This window comes from Erinaceus europaeus, chromosome 15, assembly GCF_950295315.1.
Source record: "Erinaceus europaeus chromosome 15, mEriEur2.1, whole genome shotgun sequence".
In the NCBI taxonomy this organism is placed as follows: domain Eukaryota; kingdom Metazoa; phylum Chordata; class Mammalia; order Eulipotyphla; family Erinaceidae; genus Erinaceus; species Erinaceus europaeus.
The window spans coordinates 10073982-10099058 of record NC_080176.1 but is presented as its reverse complement, the minus strand read 5'-3'; the positions used below and the strand labels follow the sequence as shown (position 1 = coordinate 10099058).

At 49.0% G+C, this 25077-nt stretch overlaps 1 protein-coding gene across 2 annotated transcripts in view; it reads left to right on the top strand.

Moving 5' to 3' along the window:
- The first annotated feature begins 8242 nt into the window (after positions 1-8242).
- The window catches only part of SCNN1G (sodium channel epithelial 1 subunit gamma), a 28214-nt gene continuing 11379 nt past the window's right edge, over positions 8243-25077 (top strand). Inside the window, exons 1-7 of one of the 2 annotated variants that reach the window (XM_060172814.1) lie at positions 8252-8352; positions 11847-12050; positions 13058-13389; positions 16511-16820; positions 19587-19777; positions 21467-21567; positions 23089-23252. In XM_060172814.1, the coding sequence (XP_060028797.1) occupies positions 13073-13389; positions 16511-16820; positions 19587-19777; positions 21467-21567; positions 23089-23252 (1083 nt within the window). In that variant the 5' untranslated portion in view covers positions 8252-8352; positions 11847-12050; positions 13058-13072. Of the gene's footprint in view, positions 8353-11846; positions 12051-13057; positions 13390-16510; positions 16821-19586; positions 19778-21466; positions 21568-23088; positions 23253-25077 lie in introns of both variants that reach the window. The other variant, XM_060172815.1, reaches the window with a different exon arrangement.

Below are 25077 nucleotides of genomic sequence, written 5' to 3'. Positions count from 1 at the left end.
TCCTGGGATTCAGGAAGCAAGCCAGTTGTCAGAAATGGCAGGAGACTAAATCTGGAGAATCAGAAGAGATCCAGAGCTATCTAAAGTGAGGCACATCTGTGTTCATTGCAGTGGTATTTCTTTGTTTTTAATTTTTTATTATTTATTTTCCCTTTTGTTGCCCTTGTTATTTTATTGTTGTAGTTATTGTTGTTATGCCCAGAAGCTCGAGTCCCAATGTCACACAAAAAAGACCAGATTCACATGCAATAGCAAGAGCCTTTATTATCAAGCTTAAGCTTGGGCTGCCCCGACACCCTTCCAAGCAAAGGGAGAGTCTGCGACCCCAGTCACTTCTCGTCCCACTTTTTTATAGTTATCACAGGGTGGGCACAGGTGGAAACATCCACACGGAACAAGGAACTATTGGCCTCAGGCCAGCAGCTGCTCACAATATTTGGGGTCCCCCTCCAACCCCACAATTATTGTTGTTGATGTTGTCGTTGTTGGATAGGACAGAGAGAAATGGAGAGAGATAGTGAAGCCAGAAAGGGGGAGAGAAAGATAGACACCTACAGACCTGCTTCACCACCTGTAGGTGGGGAGCTGGGGGACTCGAACAGGGGTCCTTACATCAGTCCTTGCGCTTTGCGCCACCTGTGCTTAACCTGCTGCGCTACTGCCCAACTCCCTACAGTGGTATTTCTAATAGTCATGATATGGAAACAAGTGATTCGCCTGTGTGGCTTTTATAAGGTTTTTTTTTTTTTTTTTCCCTGATACTTCTCTTGAAAGGAAGTTGAGTTGAATTGATCAGCACCGTGGACAGCAGCCACAGACAGCCATATTCTTTAATGAACTGTTCCTTTCCCACAAGTACCACTAGACAAAACAAGTTACACACATATACACACACAGAGAGAGAGAGAGAGAGAGAAGAGGAGCAGGAGGAAGAAGAGGAGGGGAGGAGTAAGGGAAGTGGAGGAGAAGAAAGAGGAAGAACTAATCATCATGCCAGGCCTTGGGGTTCAGAATATCTTCTGAAGCTATAGAAAACAAATCACAGGGGGAGTGGGGTGGTAGTGCAGTGGGTTAAGCACACATGGCACAAAGCACAAGGACCAGTGTAAGGATCCCAGTTCGAGCCCCGGCTCCCCACCTGCAGGGGAGTCGCTTCACAGGTGGTGAAGCAGGTCTGCAGGTGTCTGTCTTTCTCTCCCCCTCTCTGTCTTCCCCTCCCTCTCTCCATTTCTCTCTGTCCTGTCTAATAATGACGACACCAATAGCAACAACAAGAATAACTACAACAACAATAAAAAATAAGGGCAACAAAAGGGAAAATTATATATAAAAGAAAACAAATTACAAATGCCTGTGATTTAATTCGCACTTCCTTCTATTGTGTAATAGGGTAGAAGATGAGGTTATTGATGTTGTGATCCTCCTCATATTTTTCATATAGGTCATATCTGGGTATCAGTCTCCTGCTAAGAGCTGCTGAAGCTGTAACCCATAAGATTTGATAAGTTGTGTCTCTGTTTTCCATCATCTCAAAGGAGTTTTTAATTTCCTTTGTGGTTTCTTCTTTGACCTTCGGCTATGAAGAAATATCTTCTTTAATTTCCAAGTCCTTGTGGATTTCTGACATTTCTCTCTGTTACATTTATAATTTTATTCCAGTATGGCCAGAGAATATAGGGTGTATGTTTTCAATCTTTTTTATTGTATGGTTTTTTAACGTTGAATCAGGGCCTTTCACAATTTCAATTGTCCTGCTCTGAGCCACTTTTTTTTTTCACTTTGGGGTGGAGGAAGGGGCAGACCACAGCACTGAGTTTCTCCTGTTGCCATAGCACCTCCTAAGTGGCAGATGACAGTGCAGCCCCCTCCACCCCACCAGTGAGCTATCTCTCTAATCTGCTCCTTTAAATGTCATCAGGTCCTGTTTTATGACTTACAGGGCAGATTGGAACTGACTTATAAATGTTGAATGCTTGAGGGCCAGGCTAACACAGTGGGTTAAGCGCACATGGCGCAAAGTGCAAGGATTGATGTAAGGATCCTGGTTTGAGCCCCCAGCTCCGAACCTGCAAGGGGCGGGGATCCGCTTCAAAAGCGGTGAAGTGGGGGTCGGGCAGTAGCACAGCGGGTTAAGCATACGTGGTGCAAAGCGCAAGGACCGGCTTAAGGATCCAGGTTCGAGCCCCCGGCTCCCCAACTGGAGAGGAGTCACTTCACAGGCAGTGAAGCAGGCCTGCAGGTGTCTGTCTTTCCCTCGCCCCTCTCTGTCTTCCCCTCGTCTCTTCATTTCTCTCTGTCCTATCCAACAACGAATGACATCATCAACAACGATAATAACCACAAGGCTACAACAACAGGGGCAACAAAAGGGGGGGGGGGAAGGCCTGCAGGAGCAGTGGATTCATGGCGCAGGCACTGAGCCCCAGCAATAACCCTGGAGGCAAAAAAAAAAAAAAAAAGCATTGAAGCAGGTCTGCAACTGTCTGTCTTTCTCTCCCCCTCCTCTCTCAATTTCTTTCTGTCCTTTCTAACAACAACAATAATGACAGCTATGGGTGTCCGGCAGTAGCACAGTGGATTAAGCGCCCATGGTGCAAAGCACAAGGACCTGCATAAAGATCCCGGTTTAAGCCCCCGGCTCCCCACCTGCAGGGGAGTCGCTTCACAGGCGGTGAAGCAGGTCTGCAGGTGTCTGTCTTTCTCTCCTCCTCTCTGTCTTCCCCTCCTCTCTCCATTTCTCTCTGTCCTATCCAATAAAACAGGGGAGGGTGGCTGCCAGGAGCAGTCGATTTGTAGTTTAGACACCCAGCCTCAGTGATAACCCTGAAGGCAAAAAGGAAAGAAAAAAAGAGAGAGAGACAGAGAGAGAGAGAGAGAGAAAGGAAGGAAGGAAGGAAGGAAGGAAGGAAGGAAGGAAGGGAGGGAGGAAGGAAGATTAACCAAGTTAATCACATGTGTCTATTGACGAACTAAAGGCACTTCCAGGTTTGATGTGCTTCCCAGATGAAGCTGACAGTCTGTGGCTTGACTAATAGACTGCTTAATAATTAATCCCCAGCCTCTTCTCAAGCACCTTTTAACAAAGAATTAATTTAGACTACCAAGAGGGAGCTTGCTCTTTCAATTGCCACTGGTGTTTTCTACATGATGTTTAAAACATTTTCTTTTTTAAAATGAGCAAATATTCATATATATATATATATATATATATATATATAGAGAGAGAGAGAGAGAGAGAGAGAGAGGGAGAGAGAGAGGGAGAGAGAGAGAGAGTTATAGAAATAATAGTTGGCCCATATCTGTGACCTTGGGAGAGCTACTGCAGCTTCCAATGGAGGGAGTGGGGACACAGAACCCTGGTGGTGGGAATAGGTGTGGCGTTATACCCGTTAATTTTGTAAGCCAATACTAAATCACTAATAATGTTTTTAATTTCTTTAATTTATTATTTTTGGATAGAGACAGAAATTGAGAGGGCAGGGGGAGCTAGAGAAGGAGAGAGAAAGAGAGAGAGAGAAAGACACCTGCAGACCTGCTTCACCACTCATGAAGCTTTCCCCCCGCAGGTTGGGAAACAGGGGCTTTAACCTTGGTCCTTGAGCACTGTAACATGTACGCTCAACCAGGTGTGTCACCACCCAGCCCCCCAATTTCTTTTTTAAAAATAAAACTTTGAAGTGTACTTATAATTTGTCTGATTATGGTAATCATTATGAAAGTGTTGAGCAAAGAGAGAATAAACGAAAGACTTAATTAAGGAGTGCTTGGCATAATCACAGAGTACCACCTCATTATAATAATCTTGTATTCTCTTTCAGACTGAGGCTTCTATATAAATGTGAACATTATTTCTGTTACTTACCTGGGCTGGTATTTTCTGCAACCTTCTCTTTTTTGGCCTAAGTATAAATTTCCATGTGAAACCATAAGGATCTATCTTAGATCTTAAATGATCTCAGCATTTCCTGTACTTCTTGGTCTAGAGATAATTTGTCCCATTCAGCCCACAAGTTTTCATTAAAACAAAATGCAAATAGGCACAAAGTTTTAAAGACAGTTAAATTTAAATTTAAAAGGATAAGATTCTAGGCTCTCTCCAGATTATTCCAGTCAGCTGTATTCCCTCCATCTGAATTCAAACTGCCCAACAGAAGCTTAAAAAAAAAAAAAAAAAGATTGTGTCTATTAATGAGAAAGACAGAAGGAGAGAAAAGGAACCAGACATCACCCTGATATATGTATTACTGGGGCTTGAACTCAGGACCTCATGCTTGAGAGTTCTGTGCTTTAACCACTGAACCATCTCCCAGACCACACCCAACAGAAGCCTTTAAAGCTTCTTCTCTAGAACTTCAGGCCATGATGTGTTCCCCTGGAATTGGGTCAGACACAAGTAACAGACTTCATCCTGCTCTGTGCATTCTTTTTTTTTTTTGCCTCCAGAGTTATTGCTGGGGCTTGGTGCCTGCACTACAAATCCACTGCTTCTGGAGGTCCATCCCCCCCCCTTTTTTTTTTGCCCTTGTTGTTATTGTTATTGCTGTTGTTGTTGGATAGGACAGAGAGAAATTGAGAGAGGAGGGGTAGAAAGAGAGGGAGAGAAAAATAAGTACCTGCAGACCTGCTTCCCCGCCTGTGAAGTGACACCCCCTGCAGGTGGGGAACCGGGGGCTCAAACTAAGGTTCTTAGTACAATCCTTGCACTTTGCGCCACCGCTTGCGCTTGACCCGCTGCACTACCGCCCCACCCTTTGCTCTGTGTATTTAGATCCTCAACTAACAGTGGCTTAAATAACTGAGTATGGACAATGCAGACAAAGCAGTGCTCCGGTGGAAATTATAGTTGTAATGCTCTAGTTCACACCAGACTCAAGTTCTGTGGAGATGACGTGGTGACACAGTGGGTCTTTTTGGGACAGCTCAAGAGGTCTGCCGGCAAGAACAGTCTCACTCCCTGTGAGAGTTCAAGTTCCTCTCTCCCCCTATAGCATGCTGACTCCAAGGGCTTTCTGTCACTCCTCTCTTGGGGCCTGGAAGGGTGAGAGTGGACAGTGAGGTCCCCAGGCAGCGCGGCTTTGATCTGTCTGTTACTCACTATAAAACTAAAGGACAGACAGAATATTCACCACAGAAGAGATCCAAAAGGCCGAGAAACACATGGAAAAATGCTCCAAGTCTCTGATTGTCAGAGAAATGCAAATCAAGACAACAATGAGATATCACTTCACTCCTGTGAGAATGTCACACATCAGAAAAGGTAACAGCAGCAAATGCTGGAGAGGGTGTGGGGTCAAAGGAACCCTCCTGCACTGCTGGTGGGAATGTCAATTGATCCAACCTCTGTGGAGAACAGTCTGGAGAACTCTCAGAAGGCTAGAAATGGATCTACCCTATGACCCTGCAATTCCCCTCCTGGGGATATATCCTAAGGAACCCAACACATCCATCCAAAAAGATCTGTGTACACATATGTTCTTGGCAGCACAATTTGTAATAGCCAAAACCTGGAAGCAACCCAGGTGTCCAACAACAGATGAGTGGCTGAGCAAGTTGTGGTATATATACACAATGGAAAACTACTCAGCTGTAAAAAATGGTGACTTCACCGTTTTCAGCCGATCTTGGATGGACCTTGAAAAAATCATGTTGAGTGAAATAAGTCAGAAACAGAAGGATGAATATGGGATGATCTCACTCTCAGGCCGAAGTTGAAAAACAAGATTAGAAAAGAAAACACAAGTCGAACCTGAAATGGAATTGGAGTATTACACCAAAGTAAAAGACTCCGGGGTGGGTGGGTGGGTGGGGAGAATACAGGTCCATGAAAAATGATGAATGAAATAGTGGGGGTTGTATTGTTAAATGGGAATCTGGGGAATGTTATACATGTAAAAAAAAAAAAAAAAAAAGAAGTAGAAACGCAAAGCAGAAATTGACTGAGTTTGGAGTATGGCACCAAAGTAAGAAAGCAGAAGTACACTAGAGTTTGCAGTGAGTACCCTCCCTAACACTTCCTCTCCACTATTCCAAGCTTTGGGTCCATGATTGCTCAACAATTTGTTTGGCTTTGTATGTTAACTCTCTTTTCAGTCACCAGGTTCCAGATGCCATCAGGATGCTGGCCAGGCTTCCCTGGACTGAAGACCCCACCAATGTGTCCTGGAGCTCAGCTTCCCCAGAGACCCACCCTACTAGGGAAAGAGAGAGACAGGCTGGGAGTATGGATCGACCAGTCAACGCCCATGTTCAGCAGGGAAGCAATTACAGAAGCCAGACCTTCTACCTTCTGCAACCCTCAATGACCCTGGGTCCATGCTCCCAGAGGGATAGAGAATGGGAAAGCTACTGGGGAGGGGGTGGGATATGGAGATTGGGCGGTGGGAATTGTGTGGAGTTGTACCCCTCCTACCCTATGGTTTTGTTAATTAATCCTTTCTTAAATAAAAAAAACTAAAGGAACAGGAACCTTCCCAAGACTCGGTGCTTTCTGTATGTGCCACCAGGGGGCGGTGTTGGCACAGCCGAAAAACCAAAAGTCAGGATAGATTGTGTGCGTGAAAGAAATCAGACACAAGTGGTCCAGGAGATGGCGCAGTGGTAAAGCTTTGGACTCTGAAGCATGAAGTCTCAAGTTTGATCCCTGGCTGCACATATGCCAGAGTGATGTCTGGTTCTGTCTATTTCCTCCTATCTTTCTCATAAATAAATAAAATCTTAAAAAAAATCAGACACATGCTAGTAAGTACTCTGTGACTGCCCTTACAGGGAATTTAAGATTCAAGAAAAGCATCATTATAGAAGTCAGAGCAGATGTCGCCTATGTGAAAACTGAGGAGAAGGGAGGGACTACAGGGAACTTTCTAGGATTTTAGAGGCTCTCTGTTGGTCAGGTGAGTGTACATTTACCAAAAGTCACTGCTTTCGACTCTTAAGATCTATGTAGATATAGTGGGGGTTTTTTTGCTTGTTTTTTTAATGTAATTGTTTTTGGATAGAGACAGAGAGGGTTGAGAGAGGAAAAGGAGATAGATAGGGAGAGAAAGAGAGACACCTGCAGTCCTGTTTCACCACTAGTGAAACCCCTTGCAGGTGGGGACAGAGGGTTTGAACCTGACTCCCTCACTGTAATATGCACACTCAACCAGGTGTGCCACCTCCCAGCCCCCTGTATAAACGTTTTTTAAAAAATATTTTATTTATTTATTCCCTTTTTGTTGCCCTTGTTTTATTATTGTTGTGGTTATTATTATTGTTGTTATTGATGTCATTGTTATTGGATAGGACAGAGAGAAATGGAGAGAGGAGGGGAAGACAGAGAGGGGGAGAGATAGACACCTGCAGACCTACTTCACGGCTTGTGAAGCGACTCCCCTACAGGTGGGGAGCTGGGGGCTCGAACCTGGATCCTTATGCAATGCTGGGGATTGAACCAGGGACCCTATGCTCCAGCATCCCACCCCTTATCCACTCTGCCCCCTCCAGGGTCTCTCTAAACTGTTTCCTGTCGCCCTTAGGGCGAGTCTTATCGAAAAAGCAGGTACAGTGGTCCGGGAGGTGGCGCAGTGGATAAAGCATTGGATTCTCAACCATGAAGACTCAAGTTCGTTCCCTGGGCCGCACATGTACCAGAGTGATGGCTGGTTCTTTCTCTCCTCCTATCTTTCTCATAAATAAATAAATAAACAAACAAATAAATAAATAAATAAATAAATTCTTTTTTAAAAAAGAAAAAGTGGCTGGAGAACTGTGCAGGGGGTGAGGGAGGGGGGCCTGTTGCCAGGAGGCAGATTTCTCCCTGCAGGACTGAGAGAAAGCACCCAACTGGCCCAGCGTGGGAGGCACCACCAGCAGCGGGGCGCCAGGGGGCGCTAGGGGCGCAGCAGGGGCCGCTGCCCTGGGAGTGCAGGGTGCAGGGTGCAGGGTGCAGGGTGCCGGGTGCCGGGTGCCGGGTGCCGGGTGCCGGGTGCCGGGTGCAGGGTGCAGGGTGCAGGGTGCAGGGTGCCGGGTGCCGGGTGCCGGGTGCCGGGTGCCGGGTGCCGGGTGCAGGGTGCCGGGTGCCGGGTGCCGGGTGCCGGGTGCCGGGTGCCGGGTGCAGGGTGCAGGGTGCCGGGTGCTGGGTGCAGGGTGCAGGGTACAGAGCGGCCTCTGGAGGGCAGGGGGTGCTGCAGTCGCTGGGGAACTCACCTGGGCAGGTGAGGGCGGGCCCAGGGGCGGGGCTTCAGGGGTGGGGCTCGGCTCGGTTCACAAGAGCGGGTGGCCGGCGGCCCAGGATGCCCGCGCTGCGCCCCGAGCAGGACAGAGTGCGCCCGGACCCCGCACCTGCGAGCCCCGCAGCCGCCGCACCTAAGCCAGGTGAGCCCAGCGGGGTGGATCGCCAGGCCCGGGGCTTTGGGGGCGGCCGCGCAGGCCTTCACCCTGGGGCTGCTGCTCGGTGGTCGGGATGCTGGGACACCCAGGATTCGGAGCCAGCTCCCTTGCGTCTACACTCGCTGCACGCTGTCCCATGCAGCTAGGACAAGAGAGTCTCGGGTTCACCTGGTCTCTCCGCCCCGCACCTGTTCATTCCCCCCCCCACACACACACCTTCTTGGCCCTGGGGAGACGCATGGACTTGACCTCCACTGCTCCTTCTACCCTCTGGAATGTGCTTCTTGGGTGGCTGTGGTTGCAGAAGGAAGCAAACACTTCAAACAAGTTAACTGGAGTCTCTCTGGCGGCTTCAGCCTGGACTGCCCAGGGGCAGACATGGGGGAACCCCACCAGTGAGGCTTGGGGCTCCCTTGCTGTGTTGTGGCGGGGCACAGAGAGGTGGGAAGCATCCCCTATGGTGAGTCAAGACCCTGGCATCAGAGAGAAATCTTTTGGGTCCTTCCCTCCTGTGGAGCCTTGAATCACTTCACTAATCTCTCTGTGTCCCAGTTCCTTTTGTGGAATGAGGGGTGTTTTGGTATCTCAGCATTTGAGCGAGGATCAAATAAGTCAGTGTGTCAGAAGGATTGAGTAGGAGGGTGTGAGTAGGTAGCTGGTGGATGGATAAGGGATTGCTACTATTCTTGCTGTTGTTATTATTATCTCTACAAGGAGGAGGAGGATTGCTGTTGTTATTAGAATGACATAGTTGGCCGGTGAAGGCGTGGGCTCCTGGGTTCAAATCCCAGCCCAGTCACTTTCTTTTCTTTTCTTTCTTTCTTTAACATTTTTTAAAAATCTTTTTTTAAATTATCTTTATTTATGTATTGGATAGAGACAGCCAGAAATTGAGAGGGAAGGGGGAGATAGAGAGACAGAGAGACACCTGCTCCACCACTCATGAAGCTTTCCCCCTGCAGGAGGGGACCCGGGGCTCGAACCTGGCTCCTTGTGTACTGTGACATGTGCGCTCAAACAGGTGAGCCACCACCTGCCCGCCCCCAGCCCAGCCACTTTCTAGTGTGACTTTGGACAACTGTAATCTCTATAACAGGAGATGCCAGGGCACCTTGGGAGTGAAATGAGTTAGTGCCTTGTAAAGTGCTGAGAAGAATGAATGTGACTCCCTCTCCCTCAAAGGCTTCACCTTTACCCATGAGGAACAGCGTCACGGTGTCCACAACCTTATCTGGCCTTAATGATGAAATGCTTTTTGTGTGTGAACGTTTCTCTGCTTTGAAATGAGCTGCAAGGGCTGTCTTTATTCGCCTGTGGCTCTGCTGGCATTGAGGGCTAGTCTCTTGGGGTTAAAGTCAGTCCTGGGGGAGGGAGACAGGGAGGAAGGGAGGCACAGAGGAACCCCAAGATTTGTCTGCAGTGAGAAGATTGTAGGGAGTGGGGGCTTCCAGAATCAAACGCTTCTCTCAAATGTTGGCAGAGACGTTTTATTTCAGGGAAATGGGACTGAACTGGGACCTAGAGTTTCTTTCTTTTTTTTAACATTTCTTTTTTAAAATAAATATTTTATTCATTTTATTTTAATGGGAAGAATACAGAGAGATAAATAAAGAGACCAGAGCACTGCTCAGCTCTGATTTATGGTGGTGTTGGGGACTGAATGAAGGACTTTAGGGCCTCAGGCATGAAAGTCTTTTGACGTAACTGTTATGTGACTATCCCTGTCTGGAAACTCGATTTAAGACAGAACAAAACAAACAAACAAACAAAAACAACCACCAACAAATGAACTCTCCTACCACTTTTGTGCTTTGGGATTGTGGTAAGGCAAGGGGACCATGGAGCTGGGCAGTGTTTAAGATGATAAAACACAGTAAACGACATATCTTTTGCCAAGAACCTAATAGTGTAATTTTAGCACATAGGGGAATTTCATATATTTTTATTTGTTTATTTTTATGAGACTGATAATCAGATTTGGGGGAGGAGGGGACCCAAGAGCCTTGATCAATTCTGGCTTATGGTGGCACCGGGAGTTGAACCTGGGACCTCAGGGCCCTCAGGCAAGATCAGAGAGTTCTCTCCAGGGCTCTGATGGTGGTCTGGCTACCTCGGGGCTCCTCACCTCCACCCCAGCACTCGGTTTCTTTTGCACCATAAACCTGAAACATACAAGAAGGTCAAATTCTCCCAGTTCCGCCCAGCTCTCAGTTCAGGACGGCATAAGAATTAAAGAAAAACTAACGCTCCTGCACCCCCCCCCACCTTCCCCCCACACAGCCTCTGTCCCTCCCCCTTCCTGTGGCATCTCTGCGTGTCCTCATTTGCCTGTGTCATTTATGACAGGCCTTGGGGACCGTTTCCCCTTCCCCGAATACCAGCGTTCACCACCCTTCAGGAAAGTTTCTGGGACATAGAGACCAGGGTAGCTCAGGCTGCAAAGTTCCATTGCAGCCCAGGCCTCTCCCCACACCCCGTGTTTTAGCTGTGTTGTGACCTTGTATGAGTTACTCTGCCTCTCTGGGCTCATTCTCCTCCTGTGTGACAAGGAGGTGATAAGCGTGTGCCTGCCTCCCAGGGCTGTCAACACATGAAATGCAAGTCTGTCTATATATTGTGTGCACATGTGTGTATGAATATGTAGAAAGAAATGACATACATAGAGATATATGTGACTGTATGCATTGTAACCGTGAACACTTACATATCACACCGTGAATATATTCTATGTGTATTGTAGACATATATACAGTTAGTTCATTTCTTCTTAAAAAAAAAACCCTTTAATTTTCTTTATTTATATATGTATACATATATATATATATATTCCCTTTTGTTGTCCTTGTTTTATTGTTGTGGTTATTGTTGTTGTTATTGATGTTGTTGTTGGATAGGACAGAGAGAAATGGAGAGAGGAGGGGAAGACAGAGAGGGGGAGAGAAAGATAGACACCTGCAGACCTGCTTCACTGCCTGTGAAGCGACTTCCCTGCAGGTGGGGAGCCGGGGGCTCGCACAGGGATCCTTATGTTGGTCCTTGGGCTTTGCGCCACGTGCGCTTAACCCACTGTGCTACTGCCCGACTCCCAAAACCTTTCATTTTCATTGATTTTGCACAGAGACAGATAAATCAAGTGGAAAGGGAGAGATAGAGAAGGAAAAAGACAGACACCTGCAGCACTGCTTCACCACTTGTGACGCTTCACCCCCGCCCGCCCCCTACAGGTGGGGACCAGGGATTTGAACCTGGGTCCTTGTGCCATGTAACTTGCGCACTCAACCCTGTGCACCACTGCTCAGTCCCACACTAGCTCATGTGTAATAAAGAGCGTGATTTCACATCCTGTGGCTTATAGAATTGCAAGCATCAAATACATTGATGAGTGTGGCGAGCTTGCTTCCCAATCCTCGGTCCCAAGCAAAGCTGGTCTCAAATCACAGCCTGTTTTCATCTCCAACCCCCCCCCACCCCACCCCCAGAAGTTAGTGGCGACTTAGAATCCAAGGAGCCTGGCACGTAGGCTGGTTTCACACCAGGCGCTCGGCAAACACTAAGGGCTTCACTGCCAAGAGAAGACGTGACACAAAACGGAAACAGAAGGAGCCAGCTTTTGGTAAAAGAACTCACAAAGCAAAGCGAAGGCTGGAACACCTCAGCCAGGAAGGGAACAGCTGTGACCTCAGGTGTGGGGAAGACCATCCCGGCAGGGCACTCGCTCTCTCCTTCTCTGTCCACCCCAAGCTGGGCGCGGGGAGGAGCAGGGAGCGTATGGACAGAGATGTCCTTGAGGATGTGGGTGGTGGTGCTGACAAGTCACAGGTGGTGGGAGGCAGGTGGGGACACTCCAGCAGCATGACTAGGCTTGGCCAGAGACGAGTTGACAGAAAGAGAAGGGTGAACATGGGAGGATCGCACCCACAGGCAGAACCTAAGGAAGGGGAAACAAAGTAAGACTTGGACCGGGTTGGATGTCAGCACCAAAGCAAAAGACTGTGGGGAAGAAGGGTGGGTGAGGGGCTGGGGCTGGGCGTGAGAGTGTTCCGTGGACACATTTCTCAGGGAGATGTGAAATGGTACCCTATGTCAACAACTCTACCGTAAACCGTAAACCCCCAATAAGAAGGGGGGAGAGGGAGTCAGGCAGTGGTGCAGCGGGTTAAGCGCACGTGGTGCAAAGCGCAAGGACCTGCGGAAGGATCCCGGTTTGAGGCCCCGGGCTCCCCACCTGCAGGGGAGTCGCCTCACAGGCGGTGAAGTAGGTTTGCAGGTGTCTATCTTTCTCTCCCCCTCTCTGTCTTCCCCTCCTCTCTCCATTTCTCTGTCCTATCCAGCGACGACGACATCAATAACCACAACAATGTTAAACAACAAGGACAGCAAAAGGGAAAATAAATAAATAAACAAAAACTTTTTAAAAGGGGGGAGAGAGACGGGCTGAGGGGGGCAGGAGGGGCTGGCTACAGGGACCCAGGAGACAGGTAATCTCAGCTGGCCAGTGGCGCAGACACTGGACCTCCTTCGGCCTTCAGGGGATATCCAAGCGGCTCTGAGGCAGCTGTGGTCGCCTTGGGGCAGATGATCCAGAGAAGGAACAAATGTCAGCCAGCAGGCTGTCCCCACAGAGGGGAAGGCCAAGGGTTTCTCCGCCTCTCCCTGCAGCCACTCACACACCTGCCTCTCTCACCCCCAGCTTCTCGCCGCTGCCATGGCTCCCGGGCAGAAGATCAAAGCCAAGATCAAAAAGAACCTGCCGGTGAGGGGCCCCCAGGCGCCCACCATCAAGGAGCTGATGCGCTGGTACTGTCTCAACACCAACACGCACGGCTGCCGCCGCATCGTGGTGTCCCGCGGCCGGCTACGCCGCCTGCTCTGGATCCTCTTCACGCTCACGGCCGTGTGCCTCATCTTCTGGCAGTGCGCTCTGCTTGTCTTCTCCTTCTACACTGTCTCCGTCTCCATCAAAGTCCATTTCCAGAAGCTGGACTTCCCAGCTGTCACCATCTGCAACATCAATCCTTATAAGTAAGCCCTGTCGTGAGTCCCCCCGCGGGCCCAAGGTCCCCTCTTGTGGGTGACAGCGAGTGATTTTCTTTTAAAAATATTTATTTATTTATTCCCTTGTGTTGCCCAGTTGTTTTATTGTTGTAGTTATTATTGTTGTCATTGTTGGATAGGACAGAGAGAAATCGAGAGAGGAGGGGAAGACAGAGAGAGGGAGAGAAAGACAGACACCTGCAGACCTGCTTCACCGCTTGTGAAGCGACTCCCCTGCAGGTGGGGAGCCCGGGGGCTCGAACCGGGATCTTTACACCAGTCCCACGTGTGCTTAACCCGCTGCACTATCACCCGACTCCCAGCTAGTGATTTTTAAAAAAATATATATATATATATTGATCGATTGTTTATTTCTTTATCTTATTTTTTAATTATCTTTATTTATTTATTGGACAGAGACAGCCAGAAGTCAAGAGGAAGGAGGAGACAGAGAGGGAGAGAGACAGAGAGACACCCGCAGCCCTGCTTCACCATTTGCAAAGCTTTCCCCTCTGCAGGGGAGGACCGGGGGCTCAAACTTAGGTCCTTGAGCATTGTAACATGTGTGCTCAACCAGGTGTGCCACCACCCAGCCCCACTGTTTATTTACTTACATATTATAGCTTCCAGGATTATTGCTGGGGCTCAGTGCCTGCACCATGAATCCACTGCTCCTGGGGGCTATTTTCCCCCATTTGTTGCCTTTGTTGTTGTTATTATTCTTGTTGGATAGGACAGAGAGAAATGGAGAGAGGAGGGGAAGACAGAGAGGGGGAGGGAAAGACAGACACCTGCAGACCTGCTTCACTGTGTTGCTGTGAAGCGACTCCCCTGCAGGTGGGGAGCCAGGGGCTTGAACCAGGATCCTTATGGTGGCCCTTGCCACTGCACTACCGCCCAGCCCTCCCCCCCCCATTGTTTATTTTTAATTTGATAGGATGAGGAGAAATTAAGAGGGAAGGGGAGATCGGAACAAAAAAAAAAAAGAAAAGAGGCACAGGCAGCCCTGTTTCACCACTTGTGAAGCTTCCCTCCCTGCAAGTGGGGACAGAGGGCTGGAACTCAGGTCCTTGTGCACTGTAATGTGTGCACTTAACCAGGTACGCCATCGCCCAGCCCTCAGTTGGCAATCTGAAGTCATTCATCAGGGTCTGAATCAGTGCCAGCCTTTTCTCCTCTCTCTGTGGAGTTGCCCACTCAGAGGCGGAGCTTGGTGGAGGCTGCAGAGTGAGTTTTTTTTTTTTAATGGAGGCTGCATCTGGAGTGAACTATCAGACACACAGACACACACACGCACACACACGCACACACGCGCACACACACACACACACACACACACACACACACACACACGCATGTATACCCACACTAAGCCCAGCTGGCCCATTTCCCTGGAACTCTCCAAGTTCATACCCTCACTCTCCCCACAGCCGACTATGAGCTTGACTGTGACTCAGAAGTGACACCCAGGTGACTTCCTGCAGCATCTCAGCTGCCCCATCCCTCACGGGAGCACACCCCGCCCGGCTAATTGAGCTGGGCTCTGGGCAGGCTCAGCCCTGAGAATGAGCTCCCCATTGTCTGCTGCAGGACCTGCCTGCTCCAAATGGGTCAGCAGAGTCCTTCCAGGTTACTTTACTGAAAACTCACCCGGGAGGGAGGCCGAGCAGAGCACCAGTCAGAGCAGGGCTGGGGTGTGGACAAGGGCAGGGACGTAACAAAAGGCACCAACTCATCTGGGCCATCTGTGAGCTGACAGCAAAGCTCAAAATCAAAGCCGGGCCCCAGAATCACCCTACTTGTTGTCCCCCAAGTCTTTCTTCCTCCCTCTCTCTCTTCTCCCCTCCATGGATTATTCATTCCATAATCACAGACTCAGCCTCTGCAGACTGCACACACAGGGTTGAGAATCTGGGCCAGGCAACTAAACCCAGGTGTAGCCTTTGCCCTGGTAGAGTGATGTTGGAGGTGAGTGAACCTTCAGCAAATACAATTTCACTTTTCAAAGCAACAGCAGAGACTGTAGTTTCTCTCTCTCTCTCTCTCTTGCACACACACACACACACACACACACACACACGGTAACTTGATGACTAGATAAGATAAGGCACTGGCTCTTTCTAACAACCTCCTTGGGCAGATGGAGGAAATAGAGGCACAGGAAGGTTAACTGTCCAACGTCATCCACCCAAAACTGGGTAGCCTGGCGAGGACTTTCCATACTTTTAAAAAATATAATTAATTAATTAATTAATTAATTAATTAATTTTGGATAGTGACAGAAAGAAACCAAGAGAGGGGAGGAGGAAGTGGAGAAGCAGAGTGAAAGAGAGGTACTTGCAGCATTGCTTCCCTGCTCTTGAAACTTTCTCCCCTGCAGGTGGAAACTGAGGGCTTGAACCTGGGTCCTTGTGCACGGCAATACGTGCACTCTACCAGGTGTGCCACCACCCAGCCCTCTGTTTTCACACTTGTGCTGTGTTGCCTAGGCAGAGAGAGAGAGAGAGAGGCAGAGAGAGAGAGAGAGAGAGAGAGAGAGAGAAGAGAGAGAGGAGATAGGATTCAGACTCAGGGGAGAAATGAGGGGGAGCTCAGACTATGAAAGGGTAGTCTGACAAGGCTCCATGCCCTGTGCTCCCAACCTTCTGCCCTGTTCTGTAGCTCCAGGTAGGAGCTATGCCCCTTCCCACCTGGCACTGATTGAAGGAGCCAATGGGCAGGAGTGAGTGTGCCGGGTGGAGCCTGGCCTGCACATAGGGAGACTCCCGGGACCAGCTATTTACTTGTCCCCACTGTGGCTGGTTTATGGGAGTCACCTGACGTCGCCACACCTGAAATGCGGGTTGGGGCAAACCCATCCACATACCCCCAGAGCCGGCAGACACTGGTGACAGGGGTGCAGCCACAGGAAGTCACAGAAGGGTCATCCAAGAGCCTGAGGCCCTCAGCTTGGGCCGGCAGGCACGGTGGATGGGCCAGATCGTGACAGGCCTGGGGCCCTGGTCCCTGCAGGCTGGATAGGTGGGCATGAGGCTGTGCCAGTGCCCTGCCTGGCCCTAAGCCCCCACCCACCCATCCACACCTCACTTCACCTCACCCCATCTGGCAGGTACAGTGCCGTGCGGCACCTGCTGGCAGAACTAGAGGAGGATACCAGGCAGACCCTGAAGAACCTGTACGGCTTCTCTGAGATGACGCCCCGCAGACGCCGTGAGGCAGAGTCCTGGGGTTTGGCCCAGGAGGGCAGGCACCCCAGATTCCTCAACACCATCCCACTGCTGCTGTTGGAGACGGGCGAGCCAGGCCAGGCCAGGGAGTTCCTGACCGGGAGGAAGCGGAAAGTCAGCGGGAAGGTCATCCACAAGGCCGCCGACGTCGTGCAGGTCCACGACTCCAGGAAGGTGGTGGGATTCCAGCTGGTGAGATGTGGGCTTTCCCTTCCTGGCGCAGAAGGGAGGGGGCTGCATGCAGTGGGCGGAGATCCCTGTGGGTCAGCAGCCAGCAACAGAGCGGATACAAATGTCCTTCAGCTCCCACGGGATAAAAGTTAGGGGCCTCGAACAAAAGGGCTGGGGACACAGCGTGGTGGTCCTGCAAAAGACTCTCCTGCCTAAGGCTCTGAGGTCCCAGGTTCAATCTGCAGCCCCACCATAAACCAGAGCTGAGCAGTGTTTTGGTCTCTGATCTCTCTCTGTATCTATCTCCCTGTGTTTCTCCTTCATAAAAAAAAAAAAAAAAAAGGTGGGTAGATAGCATAGTGGTCATACAAAGAGACTCTCATGTCTGAGGCTCCAAAGTTCCAGGTTCAATCCCCCACCTACCACAAACCAGAGCTGAGCAGTGTTCTGGTAAAATATATATATTTTTTTAATTTATATTATATATATATATATATATATATATATATATATATATATATATTAAAATTAGGGACTTCTTGGGAGGCAGTGCACAGTAGAGTGTGGGACTTGTAAGCATGAGTTCCTAAAACTCTCAGGTCTTGGGTTTAACCCCCAGCACCTCTCTCTCTCTCTCTCTCATTAACAAATAAATGTGAGGGCCAGGTGGTGTACTAGGTTAAGTGCACATAGTCCAAAGAGCAAGGACCCACTCAAGGATCCTGATTCGAGCCCCCGGCTCCCTACCTGCAGGGGGTTAGTTTACAGATGGTGAAGCAGGTCTGTAGGTGTCTCTCTGTCTCCCTCTCTATGTCCTCCTTCCCCTCTCAGTTTCTCTCTGTCTTATCCAATAAAAAGCAAAAAAATGGCCACCAGGATCAGTGGATTTGTAGTGCCGACACTGAGGTGCAGTGATAACACTGGAGGCAAAAAGAATAAATAAATAAATAAATAAATAAATAAATAAATAAATAAATAACGCAACTTGAAACAACTATGGAAGGGGGGGGTGGGTGGTAGCTCTCCTGATGGAATGTATATATTATCATGTGCAAGGTCCCAGGTTCATGTCCCTGGCCACCATGAGGGCACAGCTACAGAGAAGCTTTTTTTTTCTATTATCTTGAAGCTCCCCCCCCATCTTTATTTTATTGGATAGAGACAGCCACAAACCAAGAGGGTAGGAGGAGATAGAGAGTAAGAGAGACAGAGAGACACCTGCAGCCCTGCTTTACCACTCATGAAGCTTTTCCCATGCAGGTCTGAACCAGGGGCTTGAACTCAGGTCCTTGAACATTGTCACATGTGTATATCAACTGGGCATGCCACTGTTTAGCCTTATATCTTTAAAAAAAAAAAGGGGGGGGGAGTCGGGCTGTAGCGCAGCGGGTTAAGCGCAGGTGGCGCAAAGCACAAGGACCGGCATAAGGATGCTGGTTCGAACCCCGGCTCCCCACCTGCAGGGGAATCGCTTCACAGGCGGTGAAGCAGGTCTGCAGGTGTCTGTCTTTCTCTCCTCCTCTCTGTCTTCCCCTCCTCTCTCCATTTCTCTCCTATCCAACAACGACAACAACAACAATAATAACTACAACAATAAAACAACAAGGGCAACAAAAGGGAATAAATAAATATTAAAAAAAAGGGGGCAGGGGTAGATAACATAATGGTTATGCAAACAGGCTCTCATGCCTGAGGCTCCAAAGTCCCAGGTTCAATCCCCTGTACCACCACAAGCCAGAGCTGAGCAGTGCTCAGGTTAAAAAAAATAATAATAGCAAATAAAAATTAAAAAAAAAATCATGCAGGCATGGAGCCCAAGTGATAGTGACAAGAAAAGAACCTTAGGATTTATTCATGGATCTTGATGGCAAGACATTAATGGAAAGCCACTTCCTGCTAGTAAAGTAAATAAACTTTAGCTACTCTTTCCTTCTTTCATCACCGTCATAATCTTCTGCTGCCTCTGCTTCTTCTTCTCCTTTTATTTGGGAATACCAGGGTTATCGTGGAGACTTGGTGCCTAGTGACTCCACCTCTCCCAGTGACCATCTTTTCTTCGTTTAGATTTTAATTTAATTTTATTTATTATTTGATAGAGACAGGGAGAATTTGAGAGGGGAAGGAGAGACAGAGAGATACCTGCAGCCCTACTTCACCACTCGTGAAACTTCCCCTCTGCAGGTGGGGACGAGGGGCTTGAACCCGGCTTTTTTTCTATAAGGTGACAGAGAGAAACAGAGGTGGAAGGTGGGTGGAGAAAGAGAGACACCTCCAGCACTCCTTCACCACTTATGATGCTTCCCCCACCCCTGCAGATGGAAACCCCCAAACCCTGCAGGGCATCGAGTGTGGTCAGAGTCTGGGCTGGAATTGCCGTTTCTAAAAAAACGCTGACCCAATGCCACAATGGGGGCTGGGCAGCCCTGCTCTGTAGAACTCATCAGCGGAAGACAGCTGTGTGTGGGCGGGGGCTGACAGTCTGGCTCTGCTGCTGGTATCATGAGAATGAGATTAAGTCCTTCTTCACTGAGTCTCTGCCTGGCCCTTGGCTCAAAGAGGATGTCCCCTTGTTCCCAGAAGGGCGAGGAAGCCTCTCCTTCCTCCAGATGTCCCCCCCAAAAACGTCCCTGCCCCTGGATTCTTCCTCTTCCTCCTCCTCCTCCTCCTCCTCCTCCTCCTCCTCCTCCTCCTCCTCCTCCTCATCCTCCAGGGGTCTAGAGTCACAGCTCTGAGTCTCCATTGCTCTCCTGGGTCCGTGAGCTCAGCCCGCCACCCTCTGGTTGACAGTGTTCCAACGACACATCCGACTGTGTCCTCTACAACTTCAGCTCGGGGATCAATGCCATCCAGGAGTGGTACAAATTGCACTACATGAACATCATGGCGCAGGTGCCCCAGGAGAAGAAGATCAACATGAGCTACTCTGCTGAGGAGCTGCTGGTCACCTGCTCCTTTGACGGCATGTCTTGTGATGCCAGGTCAGGAAAGCAAAGCTGCCCCCTGGGGTCCGGGACCCAGGACTCTGAGCACGCTCAGCTGTGGGACTTGTAGCAACCGGTGGGGAAGGGAGTCGGGCAGTAGCGCAGCAGGTTAAGTGCACATGAGGCAAAGTGCAAGGACCAGTGTAAGGATCCCGGTTCGAGCCCCCAGCTCCCCACCTGCAGGGCAGTCGCTTCACAGGCGGTGAAGCAGGTCTGCAGGTGTCTATCTTTCTCTCCCCCTCTCTCTGTCTTCCCCTCCTCTCTCCATTTCTCTCTGTCCTATCCAACAACAACAACAATAATAACTGCAACAAAAGGGCAAATATATATATGAAACAGGTGGGTAGATGGGAGGGGGCTGGCCAGTGGTGCCAGTGGTAATATTAAGTTAATATTACCAAGTGCAAGGACCCAGGTTCGAGTCCCTGGTCCCCACCTGCAGAGGCGTCCACTTTATGAGCAGTGAAACAGGTCTGCAGGTGTCTTTCTCTTCCTGTCTCTATCTCCTCACCCTCTCTCAATTTCTCTTTGTTCTATCTAATAAAAATTAGAAAGGAAAAAAAAAAAAAAAAGGCCACCAGGAGTGGTAGATTCATAGTGCTAGCACCAAGCCCCAGCAATAACTCTGGTGGCAAAAAAAAAAAAATAAAGAAAAAAGAACCCAGTGTAAGAGGGCCTTGGTTCAAGTCCCCAGTCCCCACCTTCAAGGAGGAAGCTTCCGGAGCAGTCAAGCAGGTCTCCAGGTGCCTCTCCCTCTTCCCCTCTCTGTCTTCCCCTTCCCACTCCCTTTCTGTCTCTATACAATAAATAAATAAATAAATAAATGCCAGCTTTTTGAGGAGCTGGGCTCTGCATTTAGTAGGGACAGCTCAGGTGACAAAGAGTCAAAATATCCATCAATTCATTTAACTCAGCCAGAGAACAGAGCCATCTGTGGCTTGCATATAACCATGCTCATCACCGTGTATGCCAGAGACTGCGAGCTCTTGACCTCCCTAGTGCCGAGCAAGGAAGATATCGATCCTTGCTGAGCTGGGTGTTTGTGTGTTAGCGTGAGGATGTACACCATGTGGTTCCTTCTCTGGGGAGCTTGTCCCAGGGCTGGGCATTGGGATGGAAATGTGTCAGGTGTTGGCAGAGAAATGTAAGAGTGTGAGGAGTTGGGGGCAGACCTAGGGGCATGAGGCATGTCCAGTCTGGATGGACATGAAAGTGGGAGAACCCAGAAGGAGAATGAGAGACATAGTCTGACACTCTCTTGTAATTTATTTACTTATTTATTCATTTATTCAAGAGGACAGAGAGAAATTGAGAGAGGAGGGGGGATATAGAAAGGGAGAGAGAGAGAGAGAGAGAGAGAGAGAGACTTGCAGCCCTGCTTCACCATTCCTGAAGCTTCCCCGCGGCAGATGGGGATCAGGGGCTTGAACCTGGGTCTTTGCACGTGGTAATGTGTGCACTCAACCAGGTGCACCACCACCTGGTCCCCCGGTTCGTCTGATTCTCCATCAGTACGTGCCAAGTTAGACCAGAGACTTCATCTGTCATTAATCAGAGAGGCCCTATGTGGAAATTGAGTCACATCTATCATTCAAAGGCCCCACAGGAGCAGTAGATCCACTTTAGCTGGACAGTATGGGTCAGGGGGAGCTCCAGCCTTTTCTCACCCACCTTCTTCCTCTGCAGGAACTTCACGCTGTTCCACCATCCCATGTATGGGAATTGCTACACGTTCAACAGCAGACAGAACGAGACAGTCAGCACTTCCATGGGAGGCAGTGAATATGGTGAGGGACTCAGCCCTGAGGACACCCTGAGGTCCTCCTACTGTGAGCTTGATGGCAGCAGATCAACCGGGAACTGAGGGTACCTGAGCCTGTCATAAGTGTCATAAGCAGGGAGGGGGGGGTGCTCCCCACCTGGCCAGACACCTGGGGCAAGTGGGGAGACACTTCCTTTTCATTCTTGCCACCATCATCCGAGTTGACTCTTTTTTTTTTTTCTTTTATTGAAGTCTCCTTTCCCTTCCTGACATCTCCTCTTTACTTTGGAGAGAGTGTGTGGGACATCCACTGGGGTTCTCTCTCCTGGAAAAACCTTCTGAGTCCAGCTTGTAGTTGGAGTGAGTCACGTTAGCAGGTGGCTCCTAGCCGGAGGTGAATCCAGATAAGCTGGAGTGGAGATTAGGGGCAGCAAACACATGCTGATTAGGACGACAGGTCCTAGTGCCATCTCTTGCCACCAGCTGCATGAGGCTGTGCGTGTTATCGCAGCTTGTCTGCAAAGCAGAGTGGAAACAGCAGAATCTGTCTACTCTGATAGCAGGATATTGACAGGACTCAGATACACAGAGCCCTTGGGACAAGCTGCTGGTCTGCTCAGGCTGCTGAGGCCAAGGATCACAAACCTTCTTCCCTGTCGGCTCTGGAGGCTGGCAGGTCACAGCCAAGATGTGGCCGATTCAATTTCTAGCAAGCTTGCTCTGCCTGGCCTGTGGCTTGTCACCTTCTCTCTGTGACCTCTCTTGGTCTCCCTTCTGTGGCATGGAGACGGATACAGAGAGAGAGCGCGAGCTCAAGCGTCTCATTTTTAAAAAATTATATTTACTTATTTATTGGATGAGACAGCCAGAAATTGAGAGGGAGAGGAGATAGAGAGGGAGAGAGACAGAGAGACACCTGCAGCCCTGCTTTGCCAATTGTGAAGCTTTCCCCCTGCAGGTGGGGACTGGGGGCTTGAACCTGGGTCCTTGTGCATTGTAACATGTGCACTCAACCAGGAGCACCGCCACCCAGTCCCCCTCAAGCGGCTTTTTTGTCTGCTGATGGGGACACCAATTCTGTGTGATCTCTGACTTAAGAGGTCTCTCTGACTGGTGGGTGTGGAGTCCTCTGTGGGGGCAGGAAGGGAGCCAGGGAGAGACGCTGGACTAGAGATCAGCTCCCCCTTTTAGTTCTTTTCCTGGGTGCTCTCCTTGGTTCTTCAAGGAGAACCACCATGGGCCTTTGGGTGCTTAGCAGAACTCACCACCTCAAAGGACCGTACAGGGATAAGCGAGTAAGGCTGGGCAGCAGTGCTCTTATGCTTAGCAGACCTGCACTAGTGACTCTGCTCTTGAGCCCTTGTTTAGTGCTGAGTGCTGGGGACATAGCTGTGAGTGAGTCCTCTCATCCTGGAGCTTTGTCTACAGTCCTGGCTCTAAATCTTGAGGATCCCACTGCAGCTGGAGAGGAGACTGCCCACCCCCAAGCCCCCCAAGGGAATGTTCTCCTAACTCTTGATCATGGTGGACTGCCTCATCCTCACAGGGCTGCAGGTCATCTTGAATATCAACGAAGAAGAGTACAACCCCTTCCTGGTGTCCTCCACTGGGGCAAAGGTGATCGTCCACCGGCAGGATGAGTACCCCTTCATTGAGGACGTGGGGACAGAGATCGAGACTGCCATGGCCACCTCTATAGGCATGCACCTGGTAAGAGAATATTCTGGTTTCTCTTGACTGGGTGAGATGGGAAGACTCCCTCTCCGCCTAGAATAAACAGTGTAGCACAACTCATTTCAAAAGGGAATATGGTCTTGCACTTCCCAGTGGTAGTCCCAACGGGCTTCCCAGTAGCTGCACTAAAGATTCTCTCAGTATTTTCTTTTTAGAGGAAAAGGCATCAAGATGCCATTTGGGAAAAGACTGTAGGGGATCTTCCTTTTTCCAAAGACCGACACCAGCACTTATGGAATCTGGACTGGAAGGAAAGCATCAGGCATGCACTGTATATTAAGCCAGTGGTATAAATAGAATATCACTTTCTGGCATCTATCAAAGCTCTAGTTACCTAAACACTTCTGTCAGTTTCACCTTACGTGCAACCTCCCCCCTTTCCTCAAGTCTTTGCCCTTATCTGATCTCACTGGGTATACCGAGCACTCAGACCTGATCCCAGAAGCACATCTGGGATGCAGACCCTAGTGCCTGAGTCAGCCATGCCCAGAGATTTTTTTTTTTCACCATGCTCTAGATTTCCAAAAGTTATTCCAAAGAGGCAGTAACTTTAGAAACTTGAGCTGTTCAGAGCAATAGGAGAAGCAAAGTGTGTCTTTCCAATCAAAAATCAAATCATGATGGCCCAAATAGTTCAGCACAGCAATGGATGATGTTTCCTGTGGGCTCTAAGTTGCACAGTGGGTACTGGGGATGGTCTACCCATCTGCTCTTTATTCACTCGACCAGCAGCCTTTGATCCATCCAGTATGCTAGATGCTGGGATTCCATCTGTGAGAAATGCTTCCCTGGCCTGTTGGGATGTAGAGTTCAGCAGAGATAATCAATAAGAAAGAATTAAACAAATGATTAATTACTATCACCATGCATGCTGAGAAGGAAAGGTACAGACTGCATCAAGGCATAGTATAGGGATGGCTTCTTTCTTTCTTTCTTTCTTACTTTCTTTCTTTCTTTCTTTCTTTCTTTCTTTCTTTCTTTTTTATGAGGGCCAAGTAGAATTCAGGGAAATGATGTTTCAGATGAGACCACATAGCTGATCAACTGAAATGGTGACTTTTCAGAGGTGACCTGTTGTTTTCATGCTTCCTGGTATCCACCAAGGATCAGTGTAGGCAGGAGAAAAACCACCAGGATGATTGTCTGGGGGACCTGGATGCTCCAAGGAGAAATGTCACTTGGGGGCTTTGTCTCAGTGTTGGAAGTTTGCTCTACAATGAGAAATATCAAGTCACAGTTTGGGTTATGTCATATTGATTTTCCAAGAAGCCATCTTCCAGCTCTAGTTTGCAATAATGTTGGGAGTTGGGTCTTTGATTCTTGTGTTCACCAACAGATTGCAAACCCCCCAGGTCAAGCAGTGAAAATTGTGATCCAGGTGATCTTATCTGTATCCTGAAGGATGTGGAATTCATAGCATGTCCTTTTTACTTTATCCTTTCCCTTTGCTTCCCTTCTGCCTCTCACAGTGTCCACAAACTTAGAGAAGTTATAAGAGCTTGGCAAAGTACCAAAACTAAGGAATTATGCCCTCTGGTTTTCTTTTTATCTTTCTCTCTCTCTCAAATTTTTAAAAATCTTTATTTATTTAATAGAGAATCCAGAAATCAAGAAGGAGATATAGATATATCTCTATATCAAGATATAGAGAGGGAAAGAGAGAGAGAGACACCTGCAGCCCTGTTTCACCGTTCACGAAGCTTTCCCCCTGCAGGTAGGGACCAGGGTCTTTGAACCCAGGTCCTTGTGCATTGTAACATGTGTACTTAATCAGGTGTGCCACCACCTGGCCCCTGGTTTT